Below are 24,468 nucleotides of genomic sequence, written 5' to 3'. Positions count from 1 at the left end.
TTCTAGATGCAGCTCCCACTCTGTCTATGGTGGGGGCAGCAACCATAGCGCATGAAATCGGCTTCTTTAACAAAAATACTACATTCATTACGCAGTGTTTCTGCAGCGATTTGATGCGCACATGTGCTGTCAAATCGCTGCAGAATATTCAGCAGTTACGTGCGCATGAGCCCTAAAGGTGTATCCGAACCTTAAACATAAGATATGTAATAAATGTCTGGGACCTACATTCATCTATAGAACCACTGTCCCTCTTGGTGATGACTCCCATAGAATTGGTGGTAAGAAAACCACTTTAAGTAAAACTTCCTGCAAAACATTTTAAAAGCAGTAAACCAATTCTAAAGAAGGGTAAGTAAAGGTCCAGTCACACTAAGCAACTTACCAGCGATCCCAACAACGATAGGGATCGCTGGTAAGTTGCTAGGAGGTTGCTGGTGAGCTGTCACACTGCGACGCTCCAGCAATCCCACCAGCAACCTGACCTGGCAGGGATCGCTGGAGCGTGGCTACACGAGTTGCTGGTGAGCTCACCAGCAACCAGTGACCAGCCCCCAGTCTCCTAGTTACAGCACACCTCAGGTTAATTAACCCGATGTGTGCTGCAGCTAAATGTGCACAGAGCAGGGAGCAGCGCACACTGAGCGCTGGCTCCTTGCTCTCCTAGTTACAGCACACATGGGGTTAATTGCCTGATGTGTGCTGCAGCTATCTGTGCACAGAGCAGGAGCCGGCAGCACAGGCAGTGAGAGCGGAGGAGGCTGGTATCAAAGGTAAATATCGGGTAACCAAGGACAGGGCTTCTTGGTTACCCGATGTTTACATTAGTTACCAGCCTCAGCAGAAGCCGGCTCCTGCTCACTGCACATTAGTTGTTGCTGTCTCGCTGTCACACACAGCGATCTGTGCTTCACAGCAGGACAGCAACAACTAAAAAATGGCCCAGGACATTCAGCAACAACCAACGACCTCACAGCAGGGGCCAGGTTGTTGCTGGATGTCACACACAGCAACATCGCTAGCAACGTCACAAAAGTTGTTCGTTACCAGCGATGTTGCTAGCGATGTTGCTTAGTGTGACGGGGCCTTAAGTGTTTAATTGTAATTTGCATTCAAATACATACAGGTATGTATTTTTTTATGAAATACACAAGAGCATTATATAGACAGAAGGGAAGAGAACAGATGTAGCCCATATTAAAAAGGTTTTCCAGGCCTAAAATAAAGCACCTTGAAACTTTGTCATGTGTTCATTGCTTCAAAAATCTTTCATAGCCATTCGGTATATGGCTCTAGACAGCTGAATGGAGGTCCTAACTGAGAAACTTACCCCTTTGCCTGCTTTATTAATGCTTATTATTCTTTTTACTTATTTTATTTGCCACTTACATTATCTCACGGTATAAATACTCATAGACCACCATTTAGCTGTCAGATTTATAAACACAAACACCCGAAAAATCCTTTATATGAAATAAAAGACAAAAAGCACCCTCTTTCACCACTTTATTAAACTCCAAAAAACCCTGATGACACCACTGATTGGGCAGCTTATGGATGCGCCACTTCTGGGGCAGCTGTGGGGTGCTATTGTTAGGTTGGAAAGGGCCAAATAATGACAGCTCTTCTCACCCTAATAATATAAGCCCCCAGTTGTCTGCTGTACCTTGGCTGGTTTTAGAAAAATGGTGGAAACCCCACGTCATTTAAAAAAAAAAAATAAAAAAATAATAATTTAAAAAAAGCATGGAATCCCCTCTATTTTTCATAACCAGCCAAGGTACAGCAGACAGCTGAGGGTAGCAGCCTGCAGCTAGTGCTGTTTCTGTGCTGGATATGAAAAATGGGGGAAACCCCATGTAATTTTTTTATCAAAAAAAGTAGAAAAAAAACCAGCCGGCCAACCTAGCTATTCCTCTATCTATCGAGCTATTCTGTTAATTCTTTCTATCTATTGTATTCTTTCTTTCTATCTATTCTACAAGTTCTTTCTATCTTTCTATTCTTTCTATTTTTCTATCTATTTATTCTAGTTATCTATCAATTATCCTATCCTATTTTTTTTTCTCCTTTTAAAAAACGCATTAACAAAGACACAGCAAAAACGGATGCGTTTTTTTTGTCAAACGCAGTGTTTACAATTGTCAAAGTCTGCCAGAGGATACAGTTTTGTTGTCAAATTGAAAACACAGCGTTTGCATATACCCATAGACATCTGCATGAGCCTTAGGCTATGTGCGCACGTTGCGTATATACATGCAGTCCTGCGTCCCCTGCACAGTCTATGGAGATTGTGCAGGGGACGTGCGCACGTGGCGTTTTAGAGCGCAGCGCTTCGGCTTCTGCCAAAGCGCTGCGTAAAAAGAAGTGACATGTCGCTTCTTCCGTGCGCTTTGCCGGCAGCTCCTGCTCTGTCTATGGGAGAAGCTGCAGGCAGAGCGCATGGAATCGGCTTCACTACGGACATTTCTGCAGCGATTTAAAGCGCACATGTGCTCTTCAGATCGCTGCAGAAAGTTCTGCAGTGAACTGTACGCAACGTGCGCACATAGCCTTAAGATGGCATAGCTTATAAGAAATTCAGCGGCCAGCCTCTACTACACCTTGCCCTTGTGTCGTACAGTTTAGAGAACTGTCTGTGACTGTCATAAAAAAAAGACAACTCAAATCAAATCATGGTGATTAAGACAACTTGTTGAAACGCGTCGCTCTGAACTGGGGCTAGAATTTACTTTTGCATGTCCCTGGATTTTTTATTCATTCAATTATTCCAATAAAGAAAGAAAAAACTTTTTTATTCAATCTAAGTCTGCACTGGATTCATTCATCTTTATTGCTATAAGAGATTTTGAATCGTTGCAAAAACATTCAAAATCGCTAATCGGTGACATCCCCCCCAATCTCAATTATCATTGCTGCTGTAGTAACGATGTTGTTTGTCGTTCCTGTGGCAGCACACATTGCTATGTGTGACACCGCACGAACGAGGAACATCACCTTACCTGCGTCCCGCCAGCAATGAGGAAGGAAGGAGGTGGGCGGGATGTTCGTCCCGCTCATCTCCGCCCATCCGCTTTGATTGGGCGCCTGCTTAGTGACGTCGCTGTGATGCCGAACGAACCGCCCCCTTAGAAAGGTAAGTAGTGTGACTGTTCCTAGCGATGTTGTGCGCCACGGGCAGCGATTTGCCCGTGTCGCACAACCGATGGGGGCGGGTACGCACGCTAGCGATATCGGTAATGATATCGCAGCGTGTAAAGCGGCCCTAAGGGTACGTGCACATGACATCTATTTCAGGTGGATTTTCTCCGTTATGCCCCTGAAAAAGAGGTAAACTCTAAAAAGCCTGGCTATCTGCCCTGCAGTGTTGACATGATGTGCTTATCATGTGTTCAGTCTTTTGAGCTTATTTTAACTGCTTCAGGTTTCCAAAAATATGAAGCAATTGAATGAAGTCATCCGACCATTCCTCAGACGACTTCCGCTTGTAAGACGCTCACTCGTTTATAAAATACAATTTGATTAAAAAACGGTCCCAAAAGATGTCAGAAAAGAAGCAAAAAAGTAGCTTTAGCCCAAAAGACACCGGTGTGTCCTGAAACACCTTCTGCCTGAAAAACGCATGGCATTTGTGGACGTCTAGAAGCCATTGTGTGCCCTTACTGTTTAAATAGTATGTAAGTCCTCCTAAACACAGACTAAAGTTGTCAGAATCCACCAATATCAACAGATTTGGCCCATAGTCTAATGTGTATGGCTGCCTCTGAGGCCTAAAACAAACTTCCGCAAAAAAAAGTCCGTATGACACGGTCCGTTTTTCGGGTCCGTGTTCCGTATTTTTGGGGCGTTTCTCCGGTACATATGGCATCCGTGTGATGGCGTATGCGAGCCGTGTGTGCGTGTGTAATGTCCGTATTGACATCAAACACGTACGTGTGCTATCCGTGTGCCGTCCGTTTTTAAAGGCCCGCATTCTTACCCAATTAACGAATGTAATCATTCATCATGAGATCCTGGTGTTGTTGTTTGCTTTCAATTGACCTGATAGATTGGAAACAAGTGTTTCAAATTTTGTGATGAAAAACGGACACGGACGATACGTGCTGAACACGGACATACTCCGTGTGCGGTCCGTGCAGGCATGGACCCATAGACTAAAGCGGGTCCGTGCCTGCGTGCTGCCAGCCAAAAACGGACATGTCGTCCGTGTAGAAAAGCGCACACACGTACTTACGACACGGACACACGTTCCGTCTGATTTTACGTACATGTGCCATCTACCATTGAATAACATGGGTCTCCGTGTGTACGTGTCTCCGGTACGTGCAAATACGTACCGCACACGTACAAATTACACGGATGTGTGTTGCGGGTCTGACTGATGATGTTTGGGGAGATAAGGATCCAGCATGTCAGATTTAGGACTGAAGATCCTTATATTCTCTAAATGATAAGCCTCCAGAGATGTCTGGCAGCGGCTTTCTTATAGAGAACACAGGAGTGCTCGGCAAAGTGAGCAATCCTGTATAAGGGAACGTTCTCACTGGTGTATGACTCGCACAAGTGCAATGGGAGATAATCTCGCCTTGCACTTGGCCCCATGGTAAGACAATAATGCAGCTCGGATCTACAAGATTTTCCTTAGCCATAATCGGACTCAGGAAAACAACCACAGCATGTTGTGATTGTCTGCGAGTCTGAGATCACTTGCATCCATATAAGTCTATGAGTGCAAGTGAAACATTGGACATCCAAGTGCAGTGCGATATACGCATCACCTGACAATGTAGGAGATAGAAAGATCATTCTCTCCCTCTCCTCCGCAGCTGGGTCTGATCGCAAGATTGCAGCAGAGCATGAGCCGAGGGACATTAGCAGATCGCATCCGATATTTTCGCATAGGATGCCATATGCTGATGTGACCACAGCGTAAGTGAGGGTCTGGCAAGATAGCTGCCGTCCGAATGATCAGACAGCTGTCTATATGTATCAAGGCATTAGTTAAACAGTTTTAAAGCTGAGAAATGTGGCATAACTCAGATGGCTGTATTATCAGCCCGGCACAATGAACATACAGTGCCTTGCGAAAGTATTCGGCCCCCTTGAATTTTTCAACCTTTTCCCACAATTCAGGCTTCAAACATAAAGATAAAAAAATTTAAATTCTATGGTGAAGAATCAACAAGTGGGACAGAATTGTGAAGTTGAACGAAACTTATTGCTTCTTTTAAACTTTTGTAAAAAATAATAAACTGAAAATTGGGGCGTTCAATATTATTCAGCCCCTTTACTTTCAGTGAAGCAAACTCACTCCAGAAGTTCATTGAGGAACTCTGAATGATCCAATGTTATTCTAAATGACTGATGATGATGAATATAATCCACCTGTGTGTAATCAAGTCTCCGTATAAATGCACCTGCTCTGTGAAAGTCTCAGTGTTCTTTTTTAAGCACAGAGAGCATCATAAAGACTAAAGCTGGTGTCACACATAACGACGACGACAACGACGTCGCTGCTACGTCACCATTTTCTCTGACGTTGCAGCGACGTCCCGTCGCTGTCGCTGTGTGTGACATCCAGCAACGACCTGGCCCCTGCTGTGAGGTCGCCGGTCGTTGCTGAATGTCCAGCTTCATTTTTTGGTCGTCACTCTCCCGCTGTGACACACACATCGCTGTGTGTGACAGCGAGAGAGCGACGAAATGAAGCGATCAGGAGCCGGCACTGGCAGCTGCGGTAAGCTGTAACCAGCGTAAACATCGGGTAACCAAGGGAAGACCTTTCCCTAGTTACCCGATGTTTACGCTGGTTACCAGCCTCCGCTCTTGCTGCCAGCGCCGGCTCCTGCACTGTGACATGTGGCTGCAGTATGCATCGGGTAATTAACCCGATGTATTCTGTAGCAAGGAGAGCAAGGAGCCAGCGCTAAGCAGTGCGCGCGGCTCCTTGCTCTCTGCACTGTGACATGTAGCTGCAGCACACATCGGGTTAATTAACCCGATGTGTACTGTACCTAGGAGAGCAAGGAGCCAGCACTAAGCGCGGCTCCCTGCTCTCTGCACATGTAGCACAGCGACGTTATGATCGCTGCTTCTGCTGTTTGACAGCTAAGCAGCGATCATAACAGCGACTTACAAGGTCGCTGTTACGTCACCGAAAATGGTGACGTAACAGCGACGTCGTTGTCGCTGTCGCTTAGTGTGACACCAGCTTATGGAACACAACAGGCAGGTCTGTAATACTGTTGTGGAGAAGTTTAAAGCCGGATTTGGTTACCAAAGGATTTCCACAACTTTACACATCCCAAGGAGCACTGTGCAAGCGATCATATTGAAATGGAAGGAGTATCATACCACTGCAAGTCTACCAAGACCCGGCCGTCCATCCAAACTTTCATCTCAAACAAGGAGAAGACTGATCAGAGATGCAGCCAAGAGGCCCATGATCACTCTGGATGAACTGCAGAGATCTACAGCTGAGGTGGGAGAGTCTGTCAATAGAACAACAATCAGTCGTACACTACACAAATCTGGCCTTTAAGGAAGAGTGGCAAGGAGAAAGCCATTTCTCAAATATATGCATAAAAAGTGTAGTTTAAAGTTTGCCACAAGCCACCTGGGAGACACACCAAACATGTGGAAGAAGGTGCTTTGGTCAGATGAAACCAAAATCGAACTTTTTGAGCACAATGCCAAACGATATGTTTAGCGTAAAAGCAACACAGCTCATCACTCTGATCACACCATCCCCACTGTCAAACATAGTGGTGGCAGCATCATGGTTTGGGCCTGCTTTACTTCAGCAGGGACAGGGAAGATGGTTAAAATTGATGGGAAGATGGATGGAGCCAAATACAGGACCATTCTTGAAGAAAACCTGTTGGAGTCTGCAAAACACCTGAAACTGGGATGGAGATTTGTGTTTCACCAAGACAATGATCCAAAAGATAAAGCAAAATCTACAATGGAATGGTTCACAAATAAACGTATCCAGGTGTTAGAATGGCCAAGTCAAAGTCCAGACCTGATTCCAATCGAGAATCTGTGAAAAGAGCTGAAAACTGCTGTTCACAAACACTCTCCATCCAACCTCACTCAGCTCGAGCTGTTTGCAAAAGAAGAATGGGCAAGAATTTCAGTCTCTCGATGTGCAAAACTGATAGAGACATACCCCAAGCAACTTGCAGCTGTAATCACAGCAAAAGGTGGCGCTACAAAGTATTAACTTAAAGGAGCCGAATAATATTGCACGCCCGAAGTTTCAGTTTCTTATTTTTTACAAAAGTTTAAAATAAGCAATAAATTTCGTTCAACTTCACAATTGTGTCCCTCTTATTGTTGATTCTTCCCCATAACATTATTTTTATCTTTATTTTTGAAGCCTGAAATGTGAGAAAAGGTTGAAAAATTCAAGGGGGCCGAATACTTTCGCAAGGCACTGTATGTTCATTGTGCCGGGCTGATACAGCTGTATAATCGTCACGTATCATGTCTAATAAATTTAAGATTACAACATTTAAATTGATAATTCACCACAACCACCATCAGTACGCAAGTACAATACCAAGTCTATCATCACTACATAACTACATCACAAGAACAACAGTCAGTACACGCCTACATCACCAGAACAATCATCAGTACAGAAATACAGCCGCAGAACCACTGTCAGAACATGACTGCATCACCAGAACAATTGTCAGTACAGAAATACAGCCTGAGAACAACCGTCAATACATGACACATCACCAACAATATACAGTGATCACTTTCAATGTCAGGTTAGCCCCTATCATATAAACTTGTATACCTTAACAATGGTAAGGAGATGATTGAAATTATTGTTACGAGCTATCATCAAACTATGGACCATACAGGTACCACAGTACTGATTAGTTGCTGGTAGCCGCACTAGTAAACATTTAAAGAGTAACTTAAAGGTTAGGTCTGAAGGCAAAGTAATTTTCATTCTAAATCCCTATCTATTTAGTGCCAAAATGTACATTTTTTTTAATATACTTGCATTAATTATTTCCTATCCTTCCCTAACTACACCATCTAACTGTTATTCTCTCTTTTTTTCCCCTTCTTCCTTTTTGATAACGCTTCGTTTGAGAATCCCAGTGCATGGCGCATGCTGGGATACTAAAACAAGATGTCATAAGGGGCTGAGGCTGCAGTCACTGCCGCAGCTTCTGACCCCTCCCTGAAATGAAGCACCATCAGTGATGGTCATTTGAGGGGCTGGGCTAGTCCCTTCAAGATGTGCTCTGTCCAATGTGCACAGTGACAGAACACGCTCTGATGCTGGCTCAGATTAGCAGTAATGAGCTGGCAGCAGAGCAGTGTCAGACTATCCGGCGTACAAAGACCAGGCGATGTCACTGGTCTCCGCAAGCCAGGTATTGTGACATTGGTACCGGCTCATTATTGCTGATCTGAGCCAGCAATAGAGCGTGTTCTGTCATCGCACAGTGCATGGAGACTAGCCCAGCCCCTGAAACAAGCGTTAATTTCAGGAAAGGGAAGAGGCTGCGGCAGTGACTGCAGCCTCTGCACCATGATAACGCTTGTTTCGAGTATCCCAGCATGCACCATGCTCTAGGATTTTTAAAAGAAGCATCATCAAATAGGTCCATTAATTCTTAGCTGACTCGTGAATTAATGTGTCCTGAGACCCCCATAGGTGAAGTGCACGGCTCAGGAGACAGGACACTGACTTTCTACTGAATCTATGCTGTCTGTCTCCTGCACTTTTCTAATAGGTCTTTGGAGCAATTGGTGGGGGACTCGGGATCGGGTTCCTCTCAGATCTGCTCAAAATTAATTACCCTAAAACATATAAAATAATTTAAAACATTAAGTCACTCTTTAAGGTGCGTTTCTACCTCAATCACCCGATGCAAGAGCAAAATATTTGTTCTTATAGTGACATTTTTACGATTAAAAGGAAATCTGTCACCCACAAAATGCCGATCACCCTGCACAAACCTTCATAATAGGTAACGTCACCCATAGAAAAACCATACCAGGTGTATACAGCCCATACAGAAATCACACCAGGTATATACAGCCTATACAGAAATCATACCAGGTGTATACAGCCCATACAGAAATCATACCAGATGAATACAGCTCGTAAAAAAAAAATCACACCAGGTGTATAGAGCCCAAACAGAAATCATACCAGGTGTATACAGCTCATACAGAAATCATACCATGTGCATACAGCTCATACAGAAATCATTCCAGGTGTATACAGCTCATACAGAAATCACACCAGGTGTATGCTGCTGCTCTTGTCCCATAGAGATCCCCCTCCATGCACCCCCCTTTTCCGATATAGAGCGCTCCCTATGCTGCTGCCCTTGCCCCATAGAGATCCCCCTCCATGCACCCACTTTTCCTATATAGAGCGCTCCCTATGCTGCTGCCCCTATCCCATAGAGATCCTCCTCCATGCACCCCCTTTTCCGATATAGAGCGCTCCCTATGCTGCTGCCCCTGTCCCAAGAGAGATCCACCTCCATGCACCCCTTTTCCGATATAGAGCGTTCCCTATGCTGCTGCCCCTGCCTTATAGAGATCCCCCTCCGTGCACCCCCTTTTCCTATATAGAGCGCTCCCTATGCTGCTGCCCCATAGAGATCGCCCTCCATGCACCCCCTTTTCCTATATAGAGCGCTCTCTATGCTGCTGCCCCTGTTCCATAGAGATCCCCCTCCATGCACCCCCTTTTCCTATATAGAGCGCTCCCTATGCTGCTGCCCCTGCCCCATAGAGATCCCCCTCCATGCACCCCCTTTTCCTATATAGAGCGCTCCCTATGCTGTTGCCCCTGTCCCATAGAGATCCCCCTCCATGCACCCTCTTTTCCTATATAGAGCGCTCCCCATGCTGCTGCCCCTGTCCCATAGAGATCCCTCTCCATGCACCCCCTTTTCCTATATAGAGCGCTCCTTATGCTGCTGTCCCTGTCCCATAGAGATCCCCCTCCATGCACCCCCTTTTTTCCTATATAGAGCGCTCCCTATGCTGCTGCTCTTGTCCCATAGAGATCCCCCTCCATGCACCTCCTTTTCCGATATAGAGCGCTCCTTATGCTGCTGCCGCTGTCCCATAGAGATCCCCCTCCATGCACCCCTTTTTTCCTATATAGAGCGCTCCCTATGATGCTGCTCTTGTCCCATAGAGATCCCCCTCCATGCACCCCCTTTTCCGATACAGAGCGCTCCCTATGCTGCTGCCCTTGCCCCATAGAGGTCCCCCTCCATGCACCCCTTTTTCCTATATAGAGCGCTCCCTATGCTGCTGCCCCTGTTCCATAGAGATCACCCTCCATGCACCCTCTTTTCCTATATAGAGCGCTCCCTATGCTGCTGCCCCTGTCCCATAGAGATCCCCCTCCATGCACCCCCTTTTTTCCTATATAGAGCGCTCCATATGCTGCTGCCCCTGCCCCATAAAGATTACACCCCGCCGGCTACCGCCTCTATCTTTGGCTCTACAGCGCTTACCAACACCGGTGACTTCTACTCTCCTCTCCAGTCTGCAGAGACGCCGGCAGCAGTGAGGTAAACTCATTGTGCTGCCCGTGACGTCATCAGTCAGCGCGCCAGGCCAGGGACCTGATTGCAGCTCCTGACCCCGCAAGTGCCGGCGCGCAAGAAGGAACTAGTACGGAGGATGATTTGTATTAGCGTCTTAAAGACGCTAATACAAATTCATTCCACGACCACCAACTAATAAACAACCCCCCCCCCCCCCGCAAAGACTCCGGTTTTAGTAATGAGTCTGGGGAGGGGAGGGAAATTAAAAAAAACATTTCTTTTATTTTTTTTAACTCTTGCCCCTGGCGCCGCCGCCCCATGCCCCAGACCTCCGGTGCCTAAAGGTAAATACGGCCCTGCTTCTAGTTACCAAAATTGAACTGACGGCACATTGGAAATCCGATAAAATTCCAGATATTTACCATATAATAGGAAAAATATCCCTTCATAGGTTCTACGAAGAGAAGCATGCTCTGATTAATAACTCTTGGAACAGATTTCATAAAAAATGGGACCCATGGACTAAGGGGCACTTTGCACACTATGCCATCGCAGGGTTATGTCGAAAGTGACGCACATGTCGGCGTTGCTCTCGACATCATAGTGTGTAAATTCTAGATGATAGCATTAACGAGCTCAAAAGCGTCGTAATCGTGTCATCGGTGTAGCGTCGGCGAATTCCATAATTATGCTGACGCGATGGTCCGATGTTGCCCCTCGCTCATGCGGCAGCACACATCGCTGTGTGTGAAGTCGCAGGAGCGAGCAACATCGCCTACCTGCGTCACCGCGGCTCCCGTCGGCTATGCGGAAGGAAGGAGGTGGGCGGGATGTTTACGTCCCGCTCATCTCCGCCCCTCTGCTCCTATTGGCCGCCTGCCGTGTGACATCGCAGTGACGCCGCACGACCCGCCCCCTTAATAAGGAGGCGGTTTGCTGGCCACAGCGACGTCGCACGGCAGGTGAGTGCATGTGAAGCTGCCGTAGCGATAATATTCGCTACAGCAGCTATCACAATGATATCGCAGCTGCGACGGGGGCGGGGACTATCGCGCTCGTCATCGCAGCATCGGCTTGCGATGTCGTAGTGTGCAAAGTACCCCTAACTTTATTAACAACTACACATAAAATGTTAAATCTAACCTCGTTCTAATTCTGTATTAAAAGTAATACAACATGATACTTATACAATTAGTTGGACTATATCCATCTCCTGACATATTTGAAAATATGCATCGTCGGGGTCACGGTTTTCGTGACGCACATCCGGCATCGCTTGCGACGTCGTTTCGTGTGACACCTCCGAGCAACGCAGCATCGCTCAGAAATCGTGAGTCGTGTACTCGTCGCTTATTTTTAAAAAATTGTTTATTTTTAATGGCGTCGGTTGTTCATCATACCCGGGGCAGCACACATCGCTCCGTGTGACACCCCGGGAATGATGAACACAGCTTACCTGCGTCCCGCGGCTCCTGCCGGCAATGCGGAAGGAAGGAGGTGGGCGGGATGTTTACGTCCTGCTCATCTCCGCCCCTCCACTTCTATTGGCCGGCCGCTGTGTGACGTCGCTGTGACGCCGAACGTCCCTCCCCCTTCAGGAAGTGGATGTTCGCCGCCCACAGTGAGGTCGCTCAGTAGGTAAGTACGTGTGACGGCGGTTTAACGACTTTGTGCGTCACGGGCAACTAATTGCCCGTGACGCACAAACGACGGGGGCGGGTACGATCGCTCATGCAATCGCACGATAGATCATACCGTGTGACGCCCGCATTAATCCAACTGTCTGTGATAGTTTTTACTATTTTTAATATTTTATTATTTGTTTTTTTTTATTGTACGGTATATGACAATATTATTTGTGCTTAATATAGCATGATTCAATGCTAGACAATGTGTTTTATTTTGTTTTTGTTATAACTGTTTTATTTACAAACTTTGAAAACCTTGTAAAAATTATTGAATCATAAATGTAAGACAAATGTAGACTGTATTTACTTTGGTTTAATGCATGTTTGAGTCTGGAAAACTGCTGAATATGGAAAGGAAAATGCATCTTTTGTGCAGATTGCTGGAAATTAATACAGGATTGCAATGTTCCCTGTCTTGAGCTTTCAAGGCAGAACAAAAAGACCTGTCTGTGGAAATGTATCTGGCTATGTGATCCGGGCAGGTGCATAAATCCATGCGAGGTCAGGGTAATTACAGAGCTGTACCAAATCTCAATTCTAGTTCTGATAATTCTATTCAGCTTTTAGCGGGATAATACAGAAAAATGTACTTTGAATGATATCTGCAATGGCTGGACTCTGGCAAACAATGCAGCCAAATTATTACATTTAACCCCTTCAGCCCCCGGGCACTTTCCGTTTTTGCGTTTTTGTTTTTTGCTCCTTTTCTTCCGAGAGCCGTAACTTTTTTATTTTTCTGTCAATCTTGCCATATGAGGGCTTGTTTTTTGTGGGACAAGTTGTACTTTTAAATGAAACCATAGGTTTTACCATATAGTGTACTGGAAAACAGCAAAAAAATTCCAAGTGTGGAAAAACTGCAAAAAAAGTGTGATCGCACAATAGTTTTTGGGATGTATTATTCACCGTGTTCACTAAATGGTAAAACTGATGTATCTATGTGATGCCTCAGGTCGGTGCGAGTTTGTAGACACCAAACATGTATAGGTTTACTTGTATCTAAGGGGTTAAAAAAAATTCACAACAGTGTCCAATAAAAGTGGCGCACGTTTTGCACCATTTTCCGAAACCCATAGAGTTCTCATTTTTCGGGATCTATGGCTCAGTGATGGCTTATTTTTTGCATCTCGAGCTGACATTTTTAATGGTACCATTTTTGCACAGATGCTACATTTTGATTGCCTGTTATTGCATTTTGCGTAAAACATGCGGCGACCAAAAATCGTAATTTTGGCGTTTGGAATTTTTTTGCCACTACGCCATTTACTAATCAGATTAATTGATTTTATATTTTGATAGATCGGACATTTTTTAACCCGGCGATACCAAATATGTGTATATTTATTTATTTTGTAACCCTTTAATTTTCAATGGGGTGAAAGGGGGGTGAGGGTGATTTGAACTTTTAGGTTTTTGTTTTTTTTTTATTTTTTAAAACTTTTTTTTTACTTTTTATTTTTTTTATTTTACTAGTCCCCCTAGGGGGCTATAGGGATCAGCAATCCGATCGCTCTGATCTATCTGCTGATCACAGCTACACAGCTGTAAACAGCAGATACGGTCACTTCCTGTTTCACTGGCCTCCGGGCCGAGTGAAAACGAAAGTGAAACGTCATAGTTGCAGGTGTCATCACATGACCCTGTGCTACCATGGCAACCACCGAAAGTCACGTGCTCACGCACGTGACTTCCGGTGGGGGCGGCGGTAAGTACAAAACATGGCCGTGTGCATATAGATCTCGCTGCCAGACTTTGGCAGCGAGATTTAAGCGGTTAAATGTTGCGAGTGGAAGCGATTCCACTCGCAACATGCAGGCACACATGTCAGCTGTTGAAAACAGCTGATATGTGTGCCGACTGCCGCCTGCCCGTGGCAGGGGGCGGGGCTTAACGTGACACGCTCCATGACAGATAGATCCGTCCAAGGTCATGAAGGGGTTAAATGCATTCCACTTGTATTCATTGTTTTATTCTATTTATATTTCTTTTTTCAGATCAATACCTTGTTAAATAATAGTCTGTTGACAATGAGCTACGGAAATTCATCAGTTTTCATGCTAAGGTAAAGATCCCATTATACGCCATCCTCGCTGCATGCACGATAAGACGGGCATGTTAGCAGTTAGTGGTGAATACTGGTGGGTGGACGGCTGCCTAGTGACATATGTTATGTTTGTTGTTTCAGACCTAACCCCACCACGGCAAATTTCCAAATGCTGTTTTGCAATGATAATGCTACAATAAGTGGGATTAAAGCTGACAATGTGTTGCAGATTTTAAGAAATTACACTTATGCCAATATATCGATAAAAGTGGACAGCATCACAGTAGGAGGTAACAACCCAATTTAATAAAATATGAATAAGAAGTATAATAAACTCTCACCAAGATCACTGTGAGACGTATGCTGCTAAGTGACGTACGTTACATTGTGTATATCAGTACAATGGGACATGTTCTTCTAATGTGTTGGATGCAGCAAGGAAAAAGATCTGAGGGCTAAATTGTGATGGCTAGACAACTGGGCCAAAATATCTACAAAATGACAGGTCTTGTGGGCTGGTACTAAAATGCAGATATAAGAAGTGGTCAGCTGAACCCAGTCCTCCGCCAAAATAACCTGTAATGAGCATGTGACAATCAGAACAAGACCACCGAGGAATGAAAGAAGGTGGCCTGGTCAGATGAATCTTCCTTAGGAATATTACCTGCGGAAGAGAAGGCACCATAACACACCGGGGAAAAAAGCAACCCAGCAGAGGCAGTGTGATGCCCTGGGCTATGTATTGCTGGGATACCTTGAATCCTGGCTTTCATGAGGTTGTTACTTTGACATAAATCTCCTATCTAAACATTGGAGCCGAGTAGCTACACACCTGTATGGAAATACTATCTACTAATGGCAGTGGTTTCTGCCACGGGTGTGTCACGCTTGACAGACAGTCTTGTTGTGTCCCGCTGTAGAAGGTCGTAGTGTTTGGCTACACAAGCTGCTCCCTGACTTTCCCCTTTTCCTTCTTTTTAGGACTCTGCAGATTTCCTCATCTTTCAGCTGTTAATCATCAGCACTTCCTTTGTGTCTTTAAGTACTCTGATTTCCTCTTGCTCTTTCCTGGTGATAGACTTAGGGTACCTTCACACTTTAGCGATGCAGCAGCGATCCGACCAGCGATCTGACCTGGTCAGGATCCCTGCTGCATCGCTACATGGTCGCTGGTGAGCTGTCAAACAGGCAGATCTCACCAGCGACCAGTGACCAGCCCCCAGCCAGCAGCGACGTGCAAGCGACGCTGCGCTTGCACGGAGCCGGCGTCTGGAAGCTGCGGACACTGGTAACTAAGGTAAACATCGGGTATGGTTACCCGATGTTTACATTAGTTACCAGCGCACACCGCTTAGCTTAGCGCTGGCTCTTGCTCTCCTAGCTACAGTACACATCGGGTTAATTAACCCAGAGAGGTTAATTAACCCTGCAGAGAGCAGGGAGCCACGCACACTGCTTAGCGCTGGCTCCTTGCTCTCCTAGCTACAGTACACATCGGGTTAATTAACCCGATGTGTACAGCAGCTACATGTGCAGAGAGCCGGAGCCGGCAGCACAGGCAGCGTGAGAGCTGCGGAGGCTGGTAACTAAGGTAAATATCGGGTAACAACCTTGGTTACCCGATGTTTATCTTGGTTACAGCTTACCGCAGCTGCCAGACGCCGGCTCCTGCTCCCTGCTCGCTTCATTTGTCGCTCTCTCGCTGTCACACACAGCGATCTGTGTGTCACAGTGGGAGAGCGCCTTTGAAGAAAACGAACCAGGGCTGTGTGTAACGAGCAGCGATCTCGCAGCAGGAGCCAGATCGCTGCTCAGTGTCACACACAGCGAGATCGCTAATGAGGTCACTGCTGCGTCACAAAAAGCGTGACTCAGCAGCGATGTCGGCAGCGAGCTCGCTGTGTGTGAAGCACCCCTTAGAAACCTACACAGGCCTTGGATGCAAGCAGTTGGCTTTTATCCATCTTAAGAAACTTTGTAGTTCGTTACTCGAGCTCTCCCTGAGTCATAGTGGAGATAAGTTGTTTATGTGCATTCCGCTATGTGTGCTCCCTGTGTCTTCTTTAGAGCTTAGTGGGGTTGACTAAGCGCTCATCCCATCCGTTTCCTGCCTAGGGCCCAGTTCTAGGGTCAGATATCCTGCTAGGTGCATAAGTGTGGAACCTATGTAGAGTGGTCAGGGGAGCCAAGAGCCAGCGGAAGGTTTGGTCAGAGTGTAACGGGGTGCCAGGGGCGCCTCCAGCCTTGTAGTCATGGCACTTGCTATCAGGCTTACCCCTGGCTCCGCCGTCACTTTGGGGACAGGAGATGTCATGGTGGGGCAGAATGTGGTGGTGGTGCAGATGTTGTCCGGCGCACAAACACTCTTCAGGCATGGTTCGATGCAATAAACAAACATTCTTTTATTCGTCACAAAGCTCCACACGGGCAATAAAGGTGGTGATACGCGTTCTTTAGCTGGGGGAAAGCCTGTCCTTGCGTCCCCTCCAGTGGGGATGTGCCTGACTACTCCTCTTCACCCGGCTCCCACTTCTGGCTACCCACAGCCCGGACCCACACCGGACTGCTTCACTCTATGAGGTTCAGCCCTGCTCCTGTTCTCTCCGGCTTTCCTGCTCTTCAGCTCCTACACTCTGCCCCGGCTCTTCTGCTCCGCTCCCGTCCCCGAGACAACTGCCCTCCTGATCTTTTCCTTTCCTTCACCACCCTTGCTCTCTCCTCCCCTTGCTTCTGCCGGCTCCTCCTCCCCACTGTGGTGACAGCCGTCCCACCCGGCCACTAGGGGTGCCCTACCACAATACACATACAAATAAAACATTTTTATTAACAACATTTCCGGGTTAACTATGCTCCCTTTGTAGGGGGTCTGCCCACCCCCTACATACCTCCCCTCTTAAAACCCGAGCCTCCCGGCAAGGCTCCCATCTAAAAATCACATTTTTAAAACTTAGGCAAAACATGTCCAATGAAACTGCGAACCTGTCCACAGGAGAGTGCCCGGAGTTCCTTCTGGAAGCTCCCGGTCTTGGTTGTGCCCGGAGGCTTAGCAGCACTCCCGGTCTTGGTTGTGCCCGGAGGCTTAGCAGCACTCCCGGTCTTGGTTTTTAAACGGCAGGAACGCAAATAAAACTTCTTCTTCTCAGCGACGCGGAGGAGCCCCTGGCTCAGTCCAGCAGCAGGCTCTCTCTCCGGGCTGGACAGCTGGAACGATGATCAACAATGAAACTTCTGCCGGTCTAAAACAATACCGGTCTTCAAACAAAAAAACAAGCCCACCATCTTCCGGCCTTGGTGATTATTCCGGATGGTAGGCCCGTTGCCATTCAGCTCTCTGGGCTTGTACGTACTCGGACAAAGACTGCCCGGGCAACCGGCGCAGCCTCCGGAAAGGCTCGTAGCTGACGGGCTGCTCCGCGGTTTCAGCCTCCGGCTTTGGCTCCTCAATCCCCGATGGGGGTGATGGGGTCGCTGCTCGGGACGACGGCGGGCTGCCCATAACAATGACCGGGTGAGTAGTGATGTTCTGGTTGATCGTCAGCACCGGCGGGGTTCCCTTCTCCGGATCGGTACTCTGCCCAGGCATGACTGCCGGAGCTACAGCCAAGGTACGTTGCGGGTGAGAGGTCTCGGCCAATACCGGTCGTCGCTGTGCTCGTTGGCTCTGATATTCCTCCCATTCCACTTCTTGTTGCCACCGAGCAGCTTCTTGTGCGGTGGGCATTCGGGTTACCCCGACCGCAAACAGGCCCCGGCAACCCACTTCCCTCAGGAACCGTACCTTCTCTCCTTGGTACAGGGTATGCAGTCGCCGGGGGAGGCCTTCCGTGTCTAGATTGACCCGGTTGTAGAAGTAGTCGTCCCCGGTCTCGCCGTCCCGGATGAAGCCATACCCCTCTTTTTGGTTGAATTTCACCACCACTCCGGTGGTGTACTGGTGCTCAAACTCCTCGCCCCCGGGACCCGCCATCATCTCCCGGGCGATGGTCTCGGCGAGCAGCGCTCTTGTACTGGGTCCGGCTCAGGTGACGGGGACTTTCGGGTTGGTAGTGTTGACGGCTGAACTGGGTCCCAGTAGAAGCCCCACTCGTCTTTCTCCAGCGTCCGGGCGTAGATTTCCTCCGGAGCTAGAGCTCGACCGGGTGTCGCAGATCCCACCGCGGCTGGCGGGGGTACCTTCGGGCAGGGGTATGGGGCTCCCAGCATCCGGCTCCCCGACGGTAGTTGGGCGGTATAGGTCGCCCGGACCTCTGTGGTAGTCGCTCCGGTCAGGGCGTCCCATGTGGTCACCCAAGTCACTTTCGTGGCTCTTCCCGGTCCTCCGGGTACAGCCGGCAGATGGGCAGGGAATCCCTCCGCAGGCGTAGCCACACTCTGCTTCGGGTAACTCTTCTCCAGGCCAGGCGCAGGGGGTAGTCCCTCGGCATTTTCCATTTTGCTTGGAGAATGAGTCTCAGGTAAAGGCGTCAGGGTCGGTGGAGAAGCTGGAGGAAATGGAGGCGGGCTTGCTTTTCCCGCTCTTGAGCATACTCCACCCCCAGTCTCACACTTCAGATCGACCCCTCCGCGGCGGTACTTTTTTCTTCTTGTAACACCGCCCACTTCGCATATCTTCGTACATGCCCTGGGACCGGCACCTCCCCTCTTTGGGCGGAGTACTCCGAACTTCTTTTTCGGCACCGGCCAGCCCCAGGCTCTTCTTTTGGCGCCAACTTTTCGCGCGCTTTCTTCATATTCACAGACGACGGCCATCTTGCCGCCATCTTGTGCCCGGTCCAACGCTGCAGGCACTGCTTCTTCTTCCCACCATGGGACTGGGAATCTTCTCCAATGATCCGGATCCTGTGCTCTAGGCACCACTTGATCTCCGGCTTCTTGGGTCCCAGGCATGGAATTCGCATCCTGCCGACTACGCCACATGTAACGGGGTGCCAGGGGCGCCTCCAGCCTTGTAGTCGTGGCACTTGCTATCAGGCTTACCCCTGGCTCCGCCGTCACTTTGGGGACAGGAGATGTCATGGTGGGGCAGAGTGTGGTGGTGGTGCAGATGTTGTCCGGCGCACAAACACTCTTCAGGCATGGTTCGATGCAATAAACAAACATTCTTTTATTCGTCACAAAGCTCCACACGGGCAATAAAGGTGGTGATACGCGTTCTTTAGCTGGGGGAAAGCCTGTCCTTGCGTCCCCTCCAGTGGGGATGTGCCTGACTACTCCTCTTCGCCTGGCTCCCACTTCTGGCTACCCACAGCCCGGACCCACACCGGACTGCTTCACTCTATGAGGTTCCGCCCCGCTCCTGTTCTCTCCGGCTTTCCTGCTCTTCAGCTCCCACACTCTGCCCCGGCTCTGCTGCTCCGCTCCCGTCCCTGAGACAACTGCTCTCCTGATCTTTTCCTTTCCTTCACCACCCTTGCTCTCTCCTCCCCTTGCTTCTGCCGGCTCCTCCTCCCCACTGTGGTGACAGCCGTCCCACCCGGCCACTAGGGGTGCCCTACCACAATACACATACAAATAAAACATTTTTATTAACAACATTTCCGGGTTAACTATGCTCCCTTTGTAGGGGGTCTGCCCACCCCCTACAAGAGGTCACCATCTTCCCCTTCCTTAGACACAGAGTTTCGCTTTTCTTCCCTGTTGCTGTACGCATGGTACTTCCCCATATCTAGCATGACAGTTTCATGCACCTGATATTTAAAGGGGTTGTCCATTGAATATAAGTTATTACTTATCCCTAGGTTACATTATAACCTATAGATTAATGAGGTTTGACTGCTGGGATCTCCATCAGTAAGCAAGACATGACATTTTTATACCCATTAGATTGCTGTGTAGGTCTGTGTGCCCAAATTCATTCTCTATAGGGCTGCTTTTTCTGGCAGCCTCATAGAGAATGAGTGGAGCATCAGTCAAACATACTCACTACTGATGCATGTTAACCAATCTATAAAGTATCACCTATCCTGTGGAAAAATAATTGAATAATAAATTCTCTTCCCTGCACAACACTTTTAGAAACTACAGTCAATAACAACTGTGAAATCTATGGGTATGTGCACAAGTTGATTATTTGGATGCAGAAATTTCCACACCATTTCTGCATCTCTTAGCAGGAAAAACGTAGAGACAAAATTGCTATTATTTGGAGTATTTTTCATCTGTGTTTTTCTAGCATTTTTGGACACCAATGAATTATCTAAAGATTAGAGATAGATTATCACATCCCCACCAGAGTCCACTCCAGCGACTTCTGCTTCGATCACCAGGTGACGCCGTATTCCCGTCGTGGACTCTGCTGGTGATAGGAATCGATGCCAGTGACTCTGGTGGGCGCAGGCTCCGCTCATCTACTAAGCATGCATTTCCCTGGGACCTGCAGTACCACTGGCTGACTGTAGGTGGCGTGCATCTTCCAGCTGAAGTTACCACCATTCAGCTACAGCCAATGGGAAGACACCACACCCTTCTAATTCCCCCCTCCTGTCTGCTGATCACTGCCAGAGATAGTTTTGTATTCCTGCTTTCTGGTTCTCGCTTTGTCTGAATAGTGATCCTTGTGTTTTGACCTCTGCCTGTTCTCTGACTACTCTCCTGTCTGCAGTTTTTGTACCTCGCTGCCAGATCCGGATTTGACCTCTGCCTGGTTTTCTGACTACGTCCTTGTCTGCCATTTTTTCCCTGGTCTGCATCTCCTAGTTTCACCCTGCCTGACTAATACTCTCCTCTGGAGCCTTCCATAGATAGCGATCTTTAGGGCCCTGCAGTAATTCCAAATCCCTGTATAGGGGTTAAAAGAAATCTGTCAGGTCCAATATGTACACAGAACCATACGCAGTTCTGGGTGCATATTGCCATTCCCTGCCTAACTGTCCCTGCATCTGGTAGCATAGATAAAGGGATCTTTAAAAAAAGTATTTCTAAAGATCTTCTATCGTATGCTAATGAGCGCAGGCACTATTCCCAAGGGCGTTGCTTCCCTTGCTAGTCAGCCCCATTAGCATGTTAGTACGCCCCTGTGGATGTGCTGTCATGCTAATGAATGTGCAGCATCAGAGGATGATCTCATTAACCTCTCTGCTGCCATCGCCGCCCAACACTGGATTTCAGCTCAGCATGAAAGTCCAGGGTCATGTGCACTGAGCCAAAAACCAGCATCGGGCAGCAATAGCAGTGGAGAGGTGAGTGAAATCATCCTCTGATGATGCACGTTCATTAGCATGTTAGCACGTTCACAGGGGCGTGCTAACATGGTATTGGGGCCAACTAGTCAGGGAAGCAACGCCCTTGGGATTAGTCCCCGTGCTCATTAGCATAGGATAAAATATCTTTAGAAATACTTTTTCTAAAGATCCCTTTATCTATGCACTGCTCGTGGTTCTAGTTGAATATTGGACTTGACATGTTCCCTTTAAGGGGTTTCAGGGTTCTTGAGGTCCTGCTCTGTGAGAGACTTTCCTCTAGCCTGTCTGTGAAAGCCAGTCTGAGTCTGTGGTTCCAGGCATGCGTTACATAGATATAGATAGAAAAACATATACAGTGGCATGCAAAAGTTTGGATATCAATGGTCAAAATGAAGACAAAATGATCTTTATATCGGTTCTCATTCCTCCTGTACCAGTCTGTGTTTTGTATTGTTCATGATTATTGTACTTGTCTACATATGTCCCTTTTCACATGTAAAGTGCTATGGAATAAATGGTGGTATAATAATAAATAATAATAATAATAATAGACATGACGTTTGTGGGTCTCCACCATTTTCATTACCAGAATGCTAGGCAGCTGCTTAGAAGAACCCATAGTTGCTGTTTTTTAGCACAAGATTAGAGGAGTGTTGTGAATACATTTTCCAGTTTGGGGCTCCCTCTTGTGGTCAGTGATGGCGGTGCAGTTGATTTGTGGAATGAAAGCCACACACCTGTGGAGGACTGGCAATCAGGTCTCTCACACTGGGCTATATAGCTGAGTAGTTTTCTCCTGTTACTTGTCGGTGCTCAATGGATAGCCTGTGTGTTAAGGACATTCTGAAACCAGCCCTGCTCTCTACCAGAACTCCTCTCAGATAAGTTGGTCTTGTACCTCTGCTTATTGTTTCCCCTTTCTTGTTGTTTTTTTCTGCTTTGATACTAATGCTTGATTCCTATTTTGCCTGTGTGGAGTTCCTGGTGCAATTGGGTCATTCCCTGCTGGGAGTGTCTGTATACCCAGCTCCATGATTCTGCAATGTATTGTGTTTTGTCATGCTTGGTATTAATTCAGTCCCTCATCTATATTAGTGTTTTTGGATTCCAGTAACATCAGAGTGCTGATATAGTGGGGGAGAGGCCGTTTGGTCTCAGGATTTTTCCATTTCAGATGTGCTGGTATTTGTTAGGGTTTTTACAGCTGCAGAGAGTACTCTTTCCTATCCTTTCCTATAAAGATAGTTTGGTTCTCACCTTTGCTGAACCTGTTTTTCTAGCTTTGTATTGTGTTTTCCTATATCACCGTAGTCTTTACATGTGGGGGGCTATCTATATCTTTGGGGATTGCTCCGAGGCAGATTAGCTTTTCTTATAATTCTATCTGTAAGAATATTTAGTTCTCCGGCTGTGTCGAGACTACTAGGTCATCGTAGGCTTGTCCCACGGCTACTTCTAGTTGTGTGTCAGGATTAGGTCTTCAGTCCATTAAGGTTCCAGCCACTCTGGTTACTTTTTGGCTTTCTGCATTTTTTTTCCTCCTCGGTCCCTGAATCATAACAGAGGAGGCTGGGTTTATGATGCTGCATCACCTGGCCTTTCCTATTGACAAAAGTGAACAAGCCATAACCCTAACAGGCTAGTTAAAGGGAACCTGTCACCAGTTTTTTGCCCTATAAGCTGCGGCCACCACCACTGGGCTCTTATATACAAGCATTTTAACATGGTATACAGTGCCTACAAGTAGTATTCAACCCCCTGCAGATTTAGAAGGTTTGATAAGATGCAAATAAGTTAGAGCCTGCAAACTTCAAACAAGAGCAGGATTTATTAACAGATGCATAAATCTTACAAACCAACAAGTTATGTTGCTCAGTTAAATTTTAATAAATTTTCAACATAAAAGTGTGGGTCAATTATTATTCAATCCCTAGGTTTAATATTTTGTGGAATAACCCTTGTATGCAATTACAGCTAATAATCGTCTTTTATAAGACCTGATCAGGCCGGCACAGGTCTCTGGAGTTATCTTGGCCCACTCCTCCATGCAGATCTTCTCCAAGTTATCTAGGTTCTTTGGGTGTCTCATGTGGACTTTAATCTTGAGCTCCTTCCACAAGTTTTCAATTGGGTTAAGGTCAGGAGACTGACTAGGCGACTGCAACACCTTGATTTTTTCCCTCTTGAACCAGGCCTTGGTTTTCTTGGCTGTGTGCTTTGGGTCGTTGTCTTGTTGGAAGATGAAATGACGACCCATCTTAAGATCCTTGATGGAGGAGCGGAGGTTCTTGGCCAAAATCTCCAGGTAGGCCGTGCTATCCATCTTCCCATGGATGCGGACCAGATGGCTGGCCCCTTGGCTGAGAAACAGCCCCACAGCATGATGCTGCCACCACCATGCTTGACTGTAGGGATGGTATTCTTGGGGTCGTATGCAGTGCCATCCAGTCTCCAAACGTCACGTGTGTGGTTGGCACCAAAGATCTCGATCTTGGTCTCATCAGACCAGAGAACCTTGAACCAGTCTGTCTCAGAGTCCTCCAAGTGATCATGAGCAAACTGTAGACAAGCCTTGACATGACGCTTTGAAAGTAAAGGTACCTTACGGGCTCGTCTGGAACGGAGACCATTGCAGTGGAGTACGTTACTTATGGTATTGACTGAAACCAATGTCCCCACTGCCATGAGATCTTCCCGGAGCTCCTTCCTTGTTGTCCTTGGGTTAGCCTTGACTCTTCGGACAAGCCTGGCCTCGGCACGGGTGGAAACTTTCAAAGGCTGTCCAGGCCGTGGAAGGCTATCAGTAGTTCCATAAGCCTTCCACTTCCGGATGATGCTCCCAACAGTGGAGACAGGTAGGCCCAACTCCTTGGAAAGGGTTTTGTACCCCTTGCCAGCCTTGTGACCCTCCACGATCTTGTCTCTGATGGCCTTGGAATGCTCCTTTGTCTTTCCCATGTTGACCAAGTATGAGTGCTGTTCACAAGTTTGGGGAGGGTCTTAAT

At 47.3% G+C, this 24,468-nt stretch overlaps 1 protein-coding gene across 1 annotated transcript in view; it reads left to right on the top strand.

Moving 5' to 3' along the window:
- LOC142291609 (transmembrane protease serine 11D-like) overlaps positions 1-24,468 on the top strand; it is a 392,225-nt gene that overhangs the window by 57,023 nt on the left and 310,734 nt on the right. The window contains exons 6-7 of the mRNA XM_075336261.1: positions 14,233-14,300; positions 14,424-14,572. Of these exons, the coding sequence (XP_075192376.1) occupies positions 14,233-14,300; positions 14,424-14,572 (217 nt within the window). The remainder of the gene's footprint in view (positions 1-14,232; positions 14,301-14,423; positions 14,573-24,468) is intronic.

Source organism: Anomaloglossus baeobatrachus, chromosome 2 (assembly GCF_048569485.1).
Source record: "Anomaloglossus baeobatrachus isolate aAnoBae1 chromosome 2, aAnoBae1.hap1, whole genome shotgun sequence".
Lineage (NCBI taxonomy): Eukaryota > Metazoa > Chordata > Amphibia > Anura > Aromobatidae > Anomaloglossus > Anomaloglossus baeobatrachus.
The sequence above is the reverse complement of the archived record's forward strand: the minus strand, read 5'-3'. Positions and strand labels throughout refer to the sequence as shown.